This window comes from Meriones unguiculatus, chromosome 3 (genome assembly GCF_030254825.1).
Source record: "Meriones unguiculatus strain TT.TT164.6M chromosome 3, Bangor_MerUng_6.1, whole genome shotgun sequence".
Classification (NCBI taxonomy): domain Eukaryota; kingdom Metazoa; phylum Chordata; class Mammalia; order Rodentia; family Muridae; genus Meriones; species Meriones unguiculatus.
The window spans coordinates 39890208-39907531 of NC_083351.1; the positions used below are offsets into that span (position 1 = coordinate 39890208).

Genomic DNA, 17324 nt, shown 5'->3' on the forward strand with positions numbered 1-17324 from the left:
ACTTTAAAACAGGGTATTGAGTCTTCTAATACTCCCACACAGAAAGTTATATATATATTCATATTCTAGTCTTAGCAATGCTACCACCAACTTTCTATCATTCTGACATCCTCAGTTTTATCACTGTCATCTTGTCTATGGAGGAGACTTATTGCTCCTATGAAAGATGTGAAGAAATGACAGCAGATGTTTAATGCCCATTCACTAAAAAACACAAAAACTGAAGAAAAAATTCCCCTGATATATTTAAGAGAAACAGAGACCTACTACGATTGTGAGATTGAAACTAAAAAAGTCTTATACCCTAGCTAACACACATCAAGCACATACAGCATACAAGAAGCACAGATTTCTGAAAGCAAAACTTGGGCACTACACAAGATTGTTCTAAACCAAAGTGTTTTGTGACGGGTGTGTATGGCTGTCTTGAGTGCCAGCATGTACTGTTAGGGATGGGAAGCTGGGAATTTGGAGGCATGGAATTTGCTGGGTCAGACTTTGTAGTCCACATGTCAGCTGTAGTTCAAAATGAGAGAAAATACCGACAAAACAATGTGTCTTTGGTCCTGAAGTTTGAGTGATGGGTTGATCTATGTGGAGGCAAAACTTGTTGCCAATGGAAAGAAAAGCAATCATGGAGCTCAAACAATGTTTTGTGTAAGGCACCAAAGGGTACTTAGTCTCAGAATTTCATGTTTTTCTATTTATTTCCAGAGTGGAAGATAACATTCTTTGGGAAATACAAGGTTTGGATTCTAATTCCAGTATTGTTATATAATTATATGGTTCTGAAAATATGATACAATATTAGTTATTGGGCTTTTTGTGTACAAAATGAGCAGAATAAATTCCATCAACATTAGGACTTTTTGCACAGACTTGCATTGTCACAGTGGGCACCGATGTCTAGAAATAGGGCCTTGGCGCCTCCATAGGGTTGTCTCAGGAGAATGTGGATAGGGCTCCTCACTCATTTTAAACGAGAAAGCTACCTCCAGACACTGATGAGATTAGTCACCAAGCAGGCAAGATACATTTACACATGGTCAACTTTGTTTGGGATATTCATAAAACATAGAGTCTTATAGATCTATTGTTTTTTTATTAATCAGATTCATTATGGTATTTGACCCTTCAAAAATACTGATTAGTTAGAGGCTGGGACAGATCAGTGGTAGAGCAGTTGCCTAGTAACTACAAAGGTCAAGGTTTGATCCTTACCACCACTGAAAACAAAACAAAACAAAACAAAAACACAAATACAAATTTACATTAAGTAGTATTGTAATCCTTAGGCAGTCATGATGAGAGCTGATAGGCTATGGCCAGATAGGAGGGGAGGAGGACCCTATCAGTGGACTAGGGGAAAGACATAATCGGGGAAGAGGAAGGAACGGTGGGACTGGGAGGAGATGAGGGAGGGGGCTACAGCCAGGATACAGAGTGAATAAATTGTAATAAATAATAATAAAGAAAAATTAAAAAAGTAGTATTGGAATCCTTATGATCATCAATCCATGATACCTGAACTGACATCATCTTTTAGAAAACTTATTTTTTGCACTAACAATTTTATAAATAAAGCTTTGTTGAGTTGGTGAATAATAAATCTCCAATGTCAACAAACTTAGTAGTTGAATGCTTATGAGCTGGAAATTAAAACAAAGGAAGATAAATCCCTTTCTGCCTCTGTAACCTGTGACTTGCTATGTTACCAAACAGTGCATCCTGGGCAAAGTGAATTAAGAATGACTGATACCTTCGATGGCAAATGGCTTCCCCACAGTCAGAAGCTTGCAGTCGGCATCTATTGACACTTCATAATCCAAAAGGGCTTTGTCCATGATGAAGGCATCTAGTTTCTCTGGATCATTCCTATGTTTAAAACCAAGGGAAGAAAAACAAAAGTGGTTCATCACTGGGCAGGAAGCAGTAGTCTGGCAGTTGGCTTTGTTTAGGGGACAGAAACTTGGATACCAAGGACAGCACAAACTTGCCAGCTGCTACCCCTTGTTGGCATCCTGTTGGCTTGTAGAGTAGATGCCAGAGAAATTTGCTTTCTTTTTAGAGTTCACAAATTCTCTTCCATGGGTTTATCTACTAACCTCATTCCTAACTGCTAAATCCAACATCAAAGCCAGATGTAACTCTCTACTTAATAGGAGGGTCCACAGAGGAGGCTGATTTCTATTATATTATCAAAGTAACTTGTCTTAAGTACTGCATTCAGTATCCTACATACATTTAATCATTTGTAAGGACTGTGAAACAAATAACTGTAGGAACAAGCTCAGAGAGCTGAAGTATTTTGGTTTAGGCCACACACCTGGTTAAGTGTTAGAGACAAGCGTTCTGTGAATCAGATGTTGAAACTTCATTTCTTTCTGTCAAGATCACCATTTTTGTTATTTAGAATTTCTGTCTAATTTTTGTATTTAGGAATAGGTATTAAGAAGATACTTAGAAGTTCTTGGTGAAAAGGAAATTGTGTGCTCTTTAAGTTCATGATATAACACTCAATAAACTGAAGGCGAAACTTATGTAACAGATCTTAGTGGTCCAATTTAATAATCTATCTCCAGAGAGTCCCATTTCTTTCCACTGCATAGGTAGATCAGAATAATTTAAGTTAGATCCACTAGGCTTGTATTTGTGAATTGACAATTGTTTTAGGTTACCATCAAATGTCTTGGGTGTCCTTCATGAGAGTCCTCTAGTATTTGGAACTTAGGTTGTAGACATGGACCAGTGGAAAGCTATGTTTAATCATAAGCTGGTTAACCCTTACAGGGAATGTAGAGTTTGGAAGGAAGACAGCTAGGTGCCTTTTTTGTTTTTTTTTTAGCCAACCAAAATTTCTTTCAGAGAAGTATAGAACATATACATTGAAGACTCTTTTCTTTTTTTATTAGTGTATACTAATTATAAAGAATAATTTGTTTTATTGTGAAATTTCTTTTCTTCATCCTCTCTCTCATCCTCTCTTCCTCATAACTTCTCTACGTCACTTCCTTTTTTTCTTCTTTCTTTCCCTTCCTTACCCCCCTCTCTTCCAATCTCACCATATATTCTAGGCTGACTTCAAACACACACTTCTTCGGTATCCATCTCATGGTTAGTCGAGATGAGCCATCATTTTTATTCATTCCGATATTTTCATGCATGCATGTAATAGTTTGATCATATCCTCCCTCTCTTGCCCTTTCCTGTTCTCTCCCCACAATCTACTTTTCTTCTTAAACACCATCTTTTTACTAATGATCATATCCCCCATCTCTCATCCTTCCCACTTTTTTCTTTTCAACCTATTCCCCCTTAAATAATTTCTCTTTAGTAACAAAAACTTTTTTTACCATTAGAATTGTTATAGTAGCTTTGTAAGACAATGCCTCTCTATTTAATGTGGCCTCTGTCCTTCCACTCTTAAAACCAGAGTCAGGCTGTGCAAACCCAGCTCAGAGAGGTTGCCTCTAAACTCAGAGGAAATCATGGTTAGGGATCATTAACAGTTTGAAAGGGAAGTATATCCATAAACACAGGTAAGACTCACATGGTTAATGAGTCAAAAAATTATTAACATTGCCTGGGATGCACACAAACACATAGTGAATAGTTTTCTCTTTGGCATCAGTTACCATTGAATTGTTTCCTCCTTTTCCCAGGAAGTGAAACAGTAATGAAAAATGCATCTATCTTTCAGGAATATTGAACTTAAGTTATAATAACTTAGTTTTGATATGTTTAACATCAACTAAAATGGTAACACTTCATAGATTCCTAGCAAGACAAAGTTCCTAAAAGGGCAGGGGAGGGTGAAGTATATATTAGGGGTTGTTGATGAGGCGTTTTAATGGAATCTGAGAAATAAAATCAAAATCTAGTCTGAAGGTGTACCTTTAATCAAAATTTCATTGCCATAGCAACAGAATGCACCTTGAAAGGGCTATATAGAAATATGCCAAATGTAACTGATAAGAAAAAATAAAATTTAAAAAAAAAAGAACTATGCCAATAGTCTGTAAATGTCTACGGTAACAATGAGACAGTAGGAGGAAGTTCATATATGTTTTTTTGAAACCAGTAATTCCTGAGTGCCTGTGTCACTGATGTCCTTGCATAAGTACTCATGGTTTTGTACTACATAGTGAGGTTAGTTGGCCTTGACTGACTTCTATGCCTTAAAAGGCCAGAAATAATGGTCTCATAGACTTCCATGGGACCCAAGTCACCTGGGGAGGAAGTGGACTATGTGATCCAGCCGTAAGTAATTCTGGGTTGGCTGAGCCTCCAGATTATACTATTGTAGAAACATAGCATACAGAACATTCATTTAAGACTATGTATTAATACTACAAAATTAGTCATGTACTAGCATAGTAAAATAAATAAGAATCCTATGTTGATGGTTCTGAGTGTTGTAGGTCAGAGCTCTGGAATGATGGGGACAGTGTGTCAGCGTGGGAACTGTGGTTGTTTGGAGTGTTGCCTGAAAGTATTCATGAGTCATCTGGGAAGTTTATAAAACTGCAGTAGGTTTGGGATGGGGTTCAAGATTCTGTACACCTGTCTGGTTCTGACACAAAACTCCACAATGGGTTCTGCTGGATCATTGGTTATTCTTAAATCATCAAAGATGCTTGTCCATCATGGTTTCTGAACTAGCATGGAGCTAGAATTTTTTTTTAAATTTTATTTTTTACTTATCGGTTACATTTTATTAACTCTGTACCCCAGCTGTATCTCCCTCCCTCATTCCCTCCCAATCCCACCCTCCCTCCCTCATCTCTACCCTGCCCCTTTCCAAGTCCACTGATGGGGGGGGGGCTCCTCCCCATTCATCTGATCCTGTTTTATCAGGTATCTTCAGGACTGGCTGCAAAGTCCTCCTCTGTGGCCTAACAGGACTGCTCCTCCCTTGGGGGGTGGGGAGGTCAAAGAGCCTGCCATTGAGTTCCTGTTAGAAATAGTCCTTGTTCCCCTTACTATGGGAAACCAATTGGTTATAGAATTTTTTTTAATAGATTCTGCCACCTGTTCACCACATCACTTTAGGAAATGTCCTATCTTTGTGACACTGGTCTGTGACACTTAGAAGATGAAGGTCTTCTAAGGGACTACAGGGAGAAAGGAAAGCTCTGCTTCAGGAAAGTTTCACCTCATCCTGCCACACTGCCAGCAGAACCCTATTTCTCAACCACTTCCAGCTAGCTGAGAGCACTTGCTGTCTGCCTGACTTTCCATCCTCTCTCTTATACCTGTGCGATTGTCTGGAGAGAACATAGAAGAGAGTCTAAGAGGCAATGGAGCTCTAACGTGTGTCATAGAGGGACTCTAATGTTTTGATGTTTTTGCTAACTTAAGTGTCATTTTTTTAGTAGTTAAACACCATAAATAGTTTTGTAAACCTATGAGCACACAGCTTCTTGCCTCTCTGAGTTCTAGTTAAAAAAAAATCCATGATTTTGTTGAAGGGGATATTACTAGTTCTCTCCAGGAACACACATCCCTATGTCCTATGAAATTCTTTCTTCCTCTTCTTTTAGAAAAATAAATTGAGAAAATTCAACTGTTCACTGAGAAAATTAATAGGTTAAACATCAGGTTTTCCTGATGTTGAACTAAGGCAGGGATTAGGAAGTTGGATGTAAATTCTTGATGCCACCAGGCAGGAGAGAGAGGACAGGTACCTCTCTTGCAGAGGTTGAAAGCCATTCATTCCCTTCTCCCAGACAGAGCCGACCAGCAGACCCATCACTGCACTGCTTGGCATTTGATTCCTCTGAATTATAGGCTCTGATAATCTGTCATGGCAACATGATTGCCTCTGATTGCCTCTCATAAATTCTGATGAGAAGGATGCAGGCACGGGAGCCACTGTCTTCTATCTTATTTCTTTCCTACAGGAAATCTCTGAGATAAATTTCCATTTCCTTGTGGCAAAATGGGGCATTCTGCAGGATTAGGGATTCACTTTGAAGGGAAAGGTTGCTTTGGGACACTTTATCCCTTGGCCACATTCCCTCTGTGTTTAATCATCTCAGCATTGTTGTTTAAGTCAACATTTTTCATCCCTTGCCATCTACTCTGCTAATGACCCTACTGGCTCTTTTACTAAAGGTGTATCAAAAGGTAGACTGTGTGGGTAACTAGTTATTTAGGTCATTTAATTTCATACATTCCATTCTATATTGTCTTTTGGATCTAACACTGTATAAATTATTTCTTTATGTGTTTATCTGTGTGTTCGTGTGTGTGTGTGTGTGTGTGTGTGTGTGTGTGTGTGTGTGTGTGTAGCCTAGAAGAAGTTGACACCTGGTGCCTTTTCCAATTATGCTTTATCTTATTTTTGAGATAAAGTCTCTTACTGAACCTGAAATTCATTAAGTTGGCTAGACTGGCTGGCCAACAAGACCCAGGGATCCTCTTGACTCTAATGTCCATTACTTGAAGTATTTGTGCATGCCTTGGGATCCCAATCCAGTTCCTCCTGCTTCTACAGCAACCATTTTACTGACTAAGCCACCTGAATAGAGCCTGCATGTGTTATTTCTGAACATAACACTAGGAAGTTTTGTCTATCATATTGAAAAAAAAAAAAAAAGGAAAGCTCAAGTAATTTCTCTTCCATTGGAACTTTCAGGATCTAAGAAGCTGACACTCACTTCAGATACTGCACTCCATCAGGGGTGGCTGGTACGTTGTACCTTCTCATGTACTCGTGCATCTCGGGGAAGCTCTGACGCACATAGTCTTCAGCACTGCTCTCCCGGACAGTTCCAAAACGGAAGCCTTGAGAAGGATGATGAAGCTACCGGGGAGAAAAAGAAATGGCTCTAACATCCAGTACTTATTTAATTACTTGTTTAAAAGCTTTTAATTTCCCATTATGATGCAAAACTCAACAACTGAGCATATTTCAAGTAACTAGAGCACTAGAATGAACACAAAGTGTGCAGACACATGTATGTGCTTGAGTGTACCCAAGTGTGTACATCAGTGGTCTTTCTAGCCTCACAAGGAAAGAGATGGGAATGAAAAGCCAAATACAAAACAGCTATTTTGCTTCATATTGAGAACATAGTGTTTTTTTTCAAGAAAGTTACTACACTTACATATTGGATTTTTATTTTAGTTTGTGTTTTTGGTAAGGGGTGGAGAGCCTCACAATCCATGATATGGATGTGGAGGTCAGGAGACAACTTGTAGGAGTCACATCTCCTTCCCCTACATGTGTCTTGGAAACTGAACTTAGTTCATCACAGTTTGTGGCAATCATCTTGATGGCACTCAAGTAGAATTCTTTAGGCAGTGTCCAAACTGACATGGAGAATCAGCATCATAACAACATGGCATATTTTTAAAATATATCTTTGTGATCACAAATCTCAGTGGTTAGAACTGTACAAACACCAAGTTAAAAGTGCCCTGGGATGATATATACCTGGCCCAATACCACGAGTACTTCATTTTCTGTTTACTAATCTTTGTTATACTCCATTTTAAGTGCATTGAATTTATTTTTGGTGTTGTTATGAATCATTCTTTCTCCTTGAAGTCGTTGCAGTACCCAGTGCTGAGTCATGCTGTGCATTTTCTCAAATGGAATAGTGCCCTCGAAAGGCAGAAGGGAGGAGGGGAGAGCTGGGTCAGAGTTAGGTCTCCAGGATGCGCGACTTCCCAGCGAGAGGGACAGTGCACTGAAAGCCCCACCGACACACCCATTAGTAGGAGAATGAAGATGCCACTTATGACATTTTACTAAGTGATGTTATAGGGAGAACCAGTATGGAATCGGAAACATATATTGTGACAAATTGAAGAGCTGGGGTTGGGTCATATTATGGACACAATCACATATCTTTTGGTCAGCAGTATTTTAGAGATTACTCTTCTCCACAACTGTCCCACTGAGGTCTTTCAACTTCTGTGCTCTGCTTCGTAGTGACATATCTTACATAACTGGTAATGATCTGAGGCTCTGGAGATGGATCTATGGATAGGCTTTATGCATTTTCTAAACCTCCTGAAATTTCAAGCAATATTTCATGTAAATATGCATGTTTAGTTGTCTTCTATGGAAGGAGACAACACAGAGTTCTTTTTAATAAAAATGATGAAGTTTTCAAATGTTTTACAGCCCACAAACTAAGAACTCGCTGAATTTAGAAACATTTGGTATATTTGAAGATGAATTAATTTTTACCTATCTTAAAAGTCTAATAAGGACAACAGATAAATTATCTCTATGTCACATCCTCATAGAATATTATAAAATGTGTAAATTATGTTTATGAGATATATTTAACAAAACAGATTCTCTCACAGGAATGGAAAACATTTATGGGACTTGATCAAAATTACCAATGTGTAGTACTTGATTAAATGCTATCGTTTCCCACAAATATAACTTATTTATTCAGGGTTTACTGACACCCTATTATGTGCAAGTTTCAAAGTCATACCTGCAACTTGAACTCTAACGACCTGACTACTCATGCCTTTTCTACTCAGTATGTTTTTCATGCTGTTGAGTATGGCAATATGGCAATATCCTAGTGTTCAACAGAGTTAGCTCATGTACTGAACAAGTTCTTACATTTTCTGACAGCATAGCCTCAATGAGGCATAAACAGGAACAGCAGCTAGCCATGAGTGCTTCTGTTGTGCCAAACATGGAACTGAATACTTCACGCCCCTTGTTTTATTTAGTGCTCATGAGGGCTTTTTGGTCAAGAGGCACGGCACTTCCTTCCTTTAAATGACTCAGTGTGCTGAAGCTCAGTGAAGGGATGCAGCCAGTATAATATCACTCAGAGGGACTGCACGGGCATGGGTTAGAGCCCAACTTTGTCTCAGTTAAAGGGTGATGCTGTTATTTGCCACCCCATCCTGGCTTTCAGCTCCTGTGAACACCTGGATGAAGTGATCATAAGAAGCAACTCATTAGCCTCCTTATCTCCTCCTTTTCTCTGTGTGCTCATGAACATGTATGTGTGTGCACAGGTGTGCATGCAGGCTGGAGGTCAATACTGAGCATCTTTCTTAATCACTCTCCATCTTATTGTTTGAGACAGAGACTCATTGTGCCTGCAGCTCATTTATGACTAGTTTGGATTGTCATCAAGCCCTTCAGACCCTCCTATTTTTGCATCCCTTGCATGAAAAAGAAAAACTCATGTTGATCTTCCTGATGTTTGTTTGGAGGATGTAAACCCAGCTCCTCCTGCTTATCTATCTTATAAGCAAACACTATCTCAGCTTTTTTGCTACCTTTTCTTCATATTCTTTTGGCAATCCCAGGGCAATCCCCACACTAGCAATTGCTGCCCTACAGCATAAGCAAAGATTTATAAGCCTTTTCTCTGTGTAACACCTGTTCTTGAGGCCTAGAGCAAGATTCCCTATGTGAAGCCATTGGTCTTATCTAGTTTCACTCTCCTACTTAGAGTGATAAGAACAAAAATAACAATGAAATACTTGTCTACCTAAGCAAAGACAACGACTTATACATCCCAAATCCTTGGCCCGTGTGCTTACTTGAACAATTTCCCCATGCTGATGCATCATCTCCTTTGACCCTCTCAGGAAACCTTTGAATTAGACATTTCTACTACCTCCTTTCACAGAAAAAGAAACTGAAGAGTAGAAAGTTTGTCATTTGCCCAAAGTGACTGCACCTGGGGTCTGACCCCAGATGGCCTGATGAAAGTATTTAGCTCTTGATCACTGTGGAATGCCATTTCTCACACATATCATATAACTCTCCAGCTCAGGTCAATACAAAATTTACTACACGTGCATCAGGAATGATCCAAAGGCTTTAAACATTTTAAATAGCACCATATAACAAAGTAAATGTTATTTTCTTTGTTTTTTAGACTGAGACAAAGATAATGTGCAAATTTTCATTATTAGTAACTGACAAGATTTCTTCCTTTGGCTTTTAGATTTGGTTTAATTCACCTGTGCAATAGTAACTAATCATGACACTGGCACCTGCAAGCACTCTGTAGTTGTTATTCAACATAATTTATTTGATTACCATTCTCTAGTTTGTCTTCTTCCATTCACCTTTATTCATACTTATACTCTTACTCCAGCCATCACTCTGTAACTTATTGTCTAGGCTAGAATCATCTCCTTTTATAGTCCACAGTACTATTTATTACAGTGTCAGGTCCACAGATCTCTCCTTTCATATATCCTCATACATAGCACACAATCCAGTTTTGATTTTCAAAATAACGATATAATTATTTGATTAACATCTAGACTATCAGCTTTCCCTCAGAACAGGAAACTATGTAAATCAGACTCCTGTGGTATTTTAATTACTCTTTGCCTCTGTAATGGTTCCCATCACAGTTTCTCAATAAAAAGACCTTGTGGTTGGCCAGTGGAAGGGATCAGGAGATAACAGTGCATGCTGCCCAACCCACACTTCATGAGTTCCCGTAACTCATGTAAAGGTAGAAGAAGTGATCCAGATTCACAAAGCTGTTTTTTGATCTCTACGTGTGTGTGTGTGTGTGTGTGTGTGGTGTGTGTGTGTGTGTGTGTCTGTGTCTGTGTGTCTGTGTGTTTGTGTGTGTGTGTGTGTGTGTATACCTGAGAGGGGATGAGAGGGAGGAAGAGAGAGAGAGAGGGAGGGAAAGAAAAAGGAGAGATTGGCACACACATGTCCACATACACATGCACCACACACAAGCACACACAGCCATACATAAAAATTAAAATCTCCACATGACTAAATAAAACATGTTTAAGTGTATAGATTGCTAGTTGGTGACTATTCTTTGAACTCAGAGGGAGGTAAGAGCTTTGTCATCCCATTTCATACAACCTGATACTCAGGCTTTCCAAGTGAGACTGGTCTTTAATGTGAAAGAGCCATAGGATCATTTATTATATGTGAAAAGAACCTTTCTGAGCATGTGTTTCATCACATTTTACTCCAGTAATGTCTTTATCTGCCATGGGCTGACTATAGGCAATTCTACGGTTTCCAGGCCTCCTTTTCTCTGTTGACTGCTTCAGAGCATCATTCATCCCTAGGAATTATGGCATATGACCCAGGCTGGCCTATGGTGTTTTTCCTTCCCTTGACTATTTACTGCTGTTTTTCATTAGCACTTACATGAGCTTGATGGGAATCTGAGAAAGTAGTAGATTTGAAGTTTTGAGACTGGAAAATTACTTCAAGTCTCAACAACCAGGCATCAGGGTAAAAAGCATGGCACTAAGCAGACTAACTTATATGTGTTTTGTAAACACATCTTCTTCTCCAGTCTAAGTAGCCACCATCCAACCCATTCATGGTCATCATAGAAGTCAAATATGGTCACACTACTCTCTCCCTTCAGGCTCGTCAATGAAGGGAGTAAAATCCAGTACCTACATAGGCTCTAAGGTTGAGATTAGGTTTATTTCTGACTCATTTTCAGAGTCCTCTTCTCACTCAGGCACTGGATGATTCAGCAATTTCTTAAATTTAAAATCTTCTCTTTCACCTAAAACTGTATACTTTTTGCTTTATCATAGCTCCAGCCTATAGTCTTCACTATAACCAGGAGGATCTCTCATGCCTACCTTGTCTAGATAGATGTCACATCCTCAAGGAAGCCTTCATTGACTCTTGGAGTCGGTCTGACCACCTGTAAAAACCTCCTGTTCTACCTAAAGCTTCAAGTAGTGCTGGTAATAGTTGAAACTGTTTGTTACAACTCCCTGCTATATATACATGCCCATGAGAGCAGCACTCATGTCTTTCCTATTCATGTAGTATGAGTCTTCAGCATATATTAACTACTGTCATCATCATCGTCACCATTGGCAAGGTCATTATCATCATCATCATCATCATTATCATCATGTCATCATGTATGAAAACATTGTTTGGTACAGAGGGAATGTTTGGAGGTTTCAGGAATAAGTGAAACATCACTATCAACAAGAAATTCTCAGCCCATATGGTGGTACATGCCTTTAATACCAGCACTCCAGGCAGCAGAGACAGGTGGATCTCTCTGAGGTCAAGGCCAGATTGGTCCACAAAGTGAGTCTAGGACAGCCAAAGCTACACAGAGAAACTCTGTCTCAAAAAAACACAAAAAAAGATAAATTCTCTCAGGGTTAGTGCATTTCAAATTTTATACTTTTGTCACATGCCTCTCTTTAAAACCTGTTTCCTTTAGTTGTTGCCTTCATGCTTTCAAAACAAGGCATTCTTTTTGTGTGTGTGTGATATTTTAATGGAAAATTACAGTGGGTTTCTCAGCAGTTGTGGAATAACAGAACTGTAAATGAGATCTAAGAAGTGATTGATGCATCCCAGTGGGTCAGCATAGTCCATCCTGTGCATAATTCAAACAGGCAGGAATATGAGAAAGCTTGAGTCATGGACGGAGAATAAAGGTTTACAGAGATCTAAAGCATTCAAGCTGCATTCCAGAGATCAGCAGGAAGGCTCAGAGAAACAATCATTTCTTTTATGTTTCCACTCAGTACTCTACCAGCTCACCCAATTCTGTTTATATTGTACCAAGCTCTTCAGGCCTTGGAGAAATAACCCAAGGTTAAACTATTCATTTGTGTGTGAATTGTTCAGTATTAATGGAATACTGAACTCCACCTGTAGCACATAGAGAAAAACGGGACAGACATTTGCTAGAATAGAGAGAAGTGTCTCAAAATAATTGCAAGCAGGCTCTAGAAATGAGCTTCTGTGTCCGGGGAGAGGGGTGGGTGTGTAATAATGCATCAGGTTAAAAGCAATTGCAGTGAAGTGTTCTTCACAGTCTACATTCACACTGTTTGAGATCAGTAATTATGATTATAAAAGGGACACAGTACTGGGCTTAGTACAGTGCCTTTCAACTTGGGTAGAAGGGCTATATTTAACTTTCCCAAACGAATGATATATACTAGGTATTTCTAGATCTTCCCATGTGACATTATTTTATATGCTTGAACCCTATGGATTCTACAATATTGAATTATCTCAGGGTTCAGGGGAGCTTTTGTATGATCTACATACTTTTATTATCCACTAATGTATAAATCCATTATAGAGAAGGTATCAACTGATGTTTCTTAAACATGAAGTTTTATTCAATTCATGAAGTTGAGGTTTGAACTTGTGATATTGCATCAGCAATTTGATAGACAAAACTTGGAGGAGCAAGGCTTTATTTCCAACATCACTAATAAAGGAAGCTGAATTTGTTTGAATGTCTTCAGTGGCAAGGAATTCATGCCAAGTCATATCTCCTGCATATGAAGTGTGACTTTGTGTCCCCCCCCAGTCAATTATTCCAATTATGTGTAAAATGATAGAAATAAAATAAAATATCATATTTACTATCTGCATGTAGATTTATTTGTAAGAAGGTTACTATTTTCGTTATTCATTATTGCATCTGAGTGGCTGAGATGTACATAGACTTAGCATAGTATTTAAGACTTGTCTGAGGGATTTGACTCCAGTTCTGACTTGGAGCTTAGACTTGACCTTATGTGGGCTTGTGACTGTATTTATAGATGTGTATTACTGCTCAAGTTTTTGTGAAATGTTAAATGACACATAACTACTTGTGTTGCAACTTTAAAATCACTTTTAAAATGGTTTGGTGATATAGCATACATTTCAGGTAAAGGGCAGTTTTCTTCAGAACAGGGCACTGTTGATAATTATACAGGCACATGAACACACTAAGACTGTCACAGACAGACATGGGTGAATATTCATCCCACTTACTATTACATACGTTCTAAATTAAGATATAGGAAAACAAGGCAAAAAGTATCATTTCTGAACCCTTTCTATAGTTTTCTTAATGCAAATGCCAACATTTCTCATTATCCAATCTCTTTTACAAATTATTTGTATTTTCTCCACAAAAGCTGCTTTTTCCATTTAGAGGTAATCAGTTCCTGTCTCTCTCTTTACTGTGAGTTCAGAACCTCTTTGTTAGGTCAACTAAGCTCTAGTCAACAACATTCCCTGGCATGGCATCATATTTAATTTATATAAGTGTTAGCCTAAGTTCTTTTGACAATTTGAGTTATTGCATCAGGTCCATGAATAGACTACAGGTCAGCAAACCATGGCTCAGGGGCCACGTCTAGTCTACTACCTGTTTTCATGAATCATCCAATAAAAAAGTTTGATTGGATCCTAGCCAAGCCTATTCATTTACAGACAATCTATAGCTGCTCTTGCAGTACAACACTAGAGCCAAGAAGGTGTGAAATAGACCCTCTGACCACAAAGCTTGAAATATTTACTATCTGCTCTTCTGTAGAAACAATAATAAAGTCTGACTAGCTTTCCTTTCTCATACTTCCAAATTTTCTCTAGCCTCCTCCCAAATCTCAATGGTGAGAACCACAGTCAGGAAGAAGCAGACTTGCAGGGCAGCGAGCAGGGCTAGGTGTGATAAATCGCTCCACGCTTCCATGTACTGTTAATGTATGTAGGCTTTTGTATAGTGGGATCTTACCCTCATTGTGGGTATTGGCCTTCCTGGTCTGGGTACCCATGACCACAGTCCTCTGTTTCTTCCTATGGCTGGTTATGGTACAATCACAAAGTTTGATCCTACCCTATCTGTATCCTACTCTATCGGTAGGTGCCCTGGATATAGCAGCCACAGGGCCACATTTATGGCAAAGGGCAAGTGACACATCTACTCACATAAGTCCTTTTTATTTTATTATTATTTTTTTTTCAATGCAGTTTATTCAGGAACATTGAACAATCCTCGGACCCCGGGGAAAGCCAGCCCACAGCTTAAATAGCCTCTGGGTAGCCAACTATTTTATTATTATATTTATTTCTCTTTCAGCTTTCCTCTACTTCTTATCCTTTTGACTGTATATATATATATATATATATATATATATATATATATATATATATATATATTTGGAAAAGGAAGCTTTTATTTGGGTGTAAGGTTTCAGAAGGACCAGAGTCCATCCCAACCTGGTGAGGAACCATGGCAGCAAGCGACAGGCAAGGATGGTGGCACAAGCAGAAAATTGAGGTAATTGGAAATGGTGCAAGACTTTTTTTTTATTTCCCCTGCTAGTGAAATAGTGAAATACTTTGTCCAGCAAGGCGGCACCTCCCAAACCTCCCTGAACATTGGCTGTATATCTTTTATCTCATCAATGCTGGAGTTATTTATTATTTCCTTTATTTTAACAATGATAATAGCTAATGCTTATTGGCTATTTAATTGCAACAGTGAGCCAATAATTTAAATCCATTGCCTTGTTTAAACCTTATAACACATACAGTGACACATAGAGTCACCACCCCTGTTTTAAAGAGGGAGAAATTGAAGCAAGGCATGATTAAGCAGCTTGCTCAAGGCCATACAACCAGAAAACATCAGATCAAGGATAGGAACCCAGGAACCCAAAAACTTTCACTATCAATCTCTAGTTGTTCCTTTACCTCTAGTATATACTGTTGCTAGTATACTGTTTCCTGTTTTTCTCTAGGACACAGCTTCTTTTGGGGGAGATTCCTTTGAGAAGCAATGGATAAGGCACACATTCCACAAATCTAATGATCAGTTTCATCCAAGTGACTAGTGGCAGCTTACAGCAATAAGACAAATCACTGATACCCTTTAGGTCTCTAAATAAGATATTTATCATAGTTATAGCAGCAATGGCAACATTTAAGGTGTGCTGCTTACAGAAGGCAACCATGTATATTATCCATTCATGAGACACAAGAAGCATTATGGTTCCAGCATTCTGCTCATCAATGCTAGGTGGATTCTCTAAGCTCCCCAAGACATTCATCCTGGGTCCTGTGAGGTTCAAAGACATGTGTTCACACATCCGGCAATCTTGTCAGGAGGTGTAGAACTGAGCACATTTATTTTTTCCTTACAGACAATACTCCATTCCTGCATTACACATTTTCACACGCGTTTCTATTGCTGCACTAGTCACCTTAGCATTTTTAAATTTTTCTATTCTACTTGCGTTACATACAGGTGACAGAAATGAATTTAAAGAAAGATATTAAAGCTGAGAGACTGTAATAATATGATGTTCAAGCTAATGGGAAAATGAATAGCTGAAATATTAGAGACCATTTAATCTATTCACATATTTTTATTGATGACAGTGCATATGCCTTCTATTTATTTAGCACTCTGAATGTGTCAAGAATTCTGATAATGGCTCAATGTGGATTATGTAATTTAAAGCACACGACAGCAACAATAAATCAAAGTACCTGTTATCATCTTCAACTTTCTCATGACAAACTGAGTTTAAATGCCCCCCCCGCCCATATAAGTCAGTCAAAAAGCCTAAGCTTATTTTTCCTCTTATTCTTCATCTGCTCCCAGACACTCGGTACCTGCACATCTCGGTGTACTACTTCTTCATCTGTGCATACTCAGGCCCATAATGAGAAAAGCAAAAGCGATTTCCCTCATGACATACAAATGATGCAGAAGAGAGCAGGAAAAAAATATCACAGCTTTGATCCCAACATTATCTGCCACCTTCCCATGTTAATAAGGCTGATAAAATAATTATTCTTTGTGATGTTTAGTGTTCAGCCACATGGCCTCATCTACTGTTTGTGAGCGTATAAATTCCTGGTCTTTATTCCATCCCCCAAGGACTAATTTCCTGAATTAAAATTGCTGCACAACATCTATAGAATGCCACAGTGGGACCCATTTACTAAGCCTCTGGAAGTCTTTGTATCTTTCTGTTTCATTAATAGCAATGCAGGAATGAGGCCCATTGCCACGGTCTCTGAGTTGAATATTTGCCTTTAGACACCACAGAGAGAAGCCAGAGTGCTGTAGGATTTCTGCAGAGCAATCACTGCTCTTCTGCTACAGTACTTCTGTATACTTCTTTGTTCCCTGCTCTTCTTTCATGCAAGTCATTCTGCTCTTCTTCTTTGCTGTGTCTGGCTGTACTTCCTCTTTTTTCTGCTCATCTGACACAGCCTATCCTTTTCAGTCCAATGAGCCTCTTCCAATTGTCTTACTGAAAAATCTCCCTCAAATCCCACTTGAAACTGACATATAGACCAATGGAATAGAATAAAGAACCCAGAAATAAATCCACGGATTACAGCCAACCAGTTTTCAACAAAGGTGCCAGGAACACACAATACAGAAAAGGACAATCTCTTCAATAAATAATGGTGGGATGACTGTGTGTGTGTGTGTGTGTGTGTGTGTGTGTGTATGTGTGTGTGTGTGCATGTGTGTGTGTGTATATACAGAAGATTGAAATTAGATTACTATCTGCTTGCATGCAAAATCATCCCTAAA

At 38.8% G+C, this 17324-nt stretch overlaps 1 protein-coding gene across 2 annotated transcripts in view; it reads right to left on the bottom strand.

Moving 5' to 3' along the window:
- The window catches only part of Grin3a (glutamate ionotropic receptor NMDA type subunit 3A), a 225287-nt gene that overhangs the window by 56195 nt on the left and 151768 nt on the right, over nucleotides 1–17324 (bottom strand). For both annotated transcript variants that reach the window (XM_021657702.2, XM_060379904.1), the window contains exons 4-5: nucleotides 6663–6808; nucleotides 1760–1875 (exon numbers count right to left, since the gene is read on the bottom strand). In XM_021657702.2, coding sequence (XP_021513377.2) covers nucleotides 1760–1875; nucleotides 6663–6808 — 262 coding nt within the window. The remainder of the gene's footprint in view (nucleotides 1–1759; nucleotides 1876–6662; nucleotides 6809–17324) is intronic.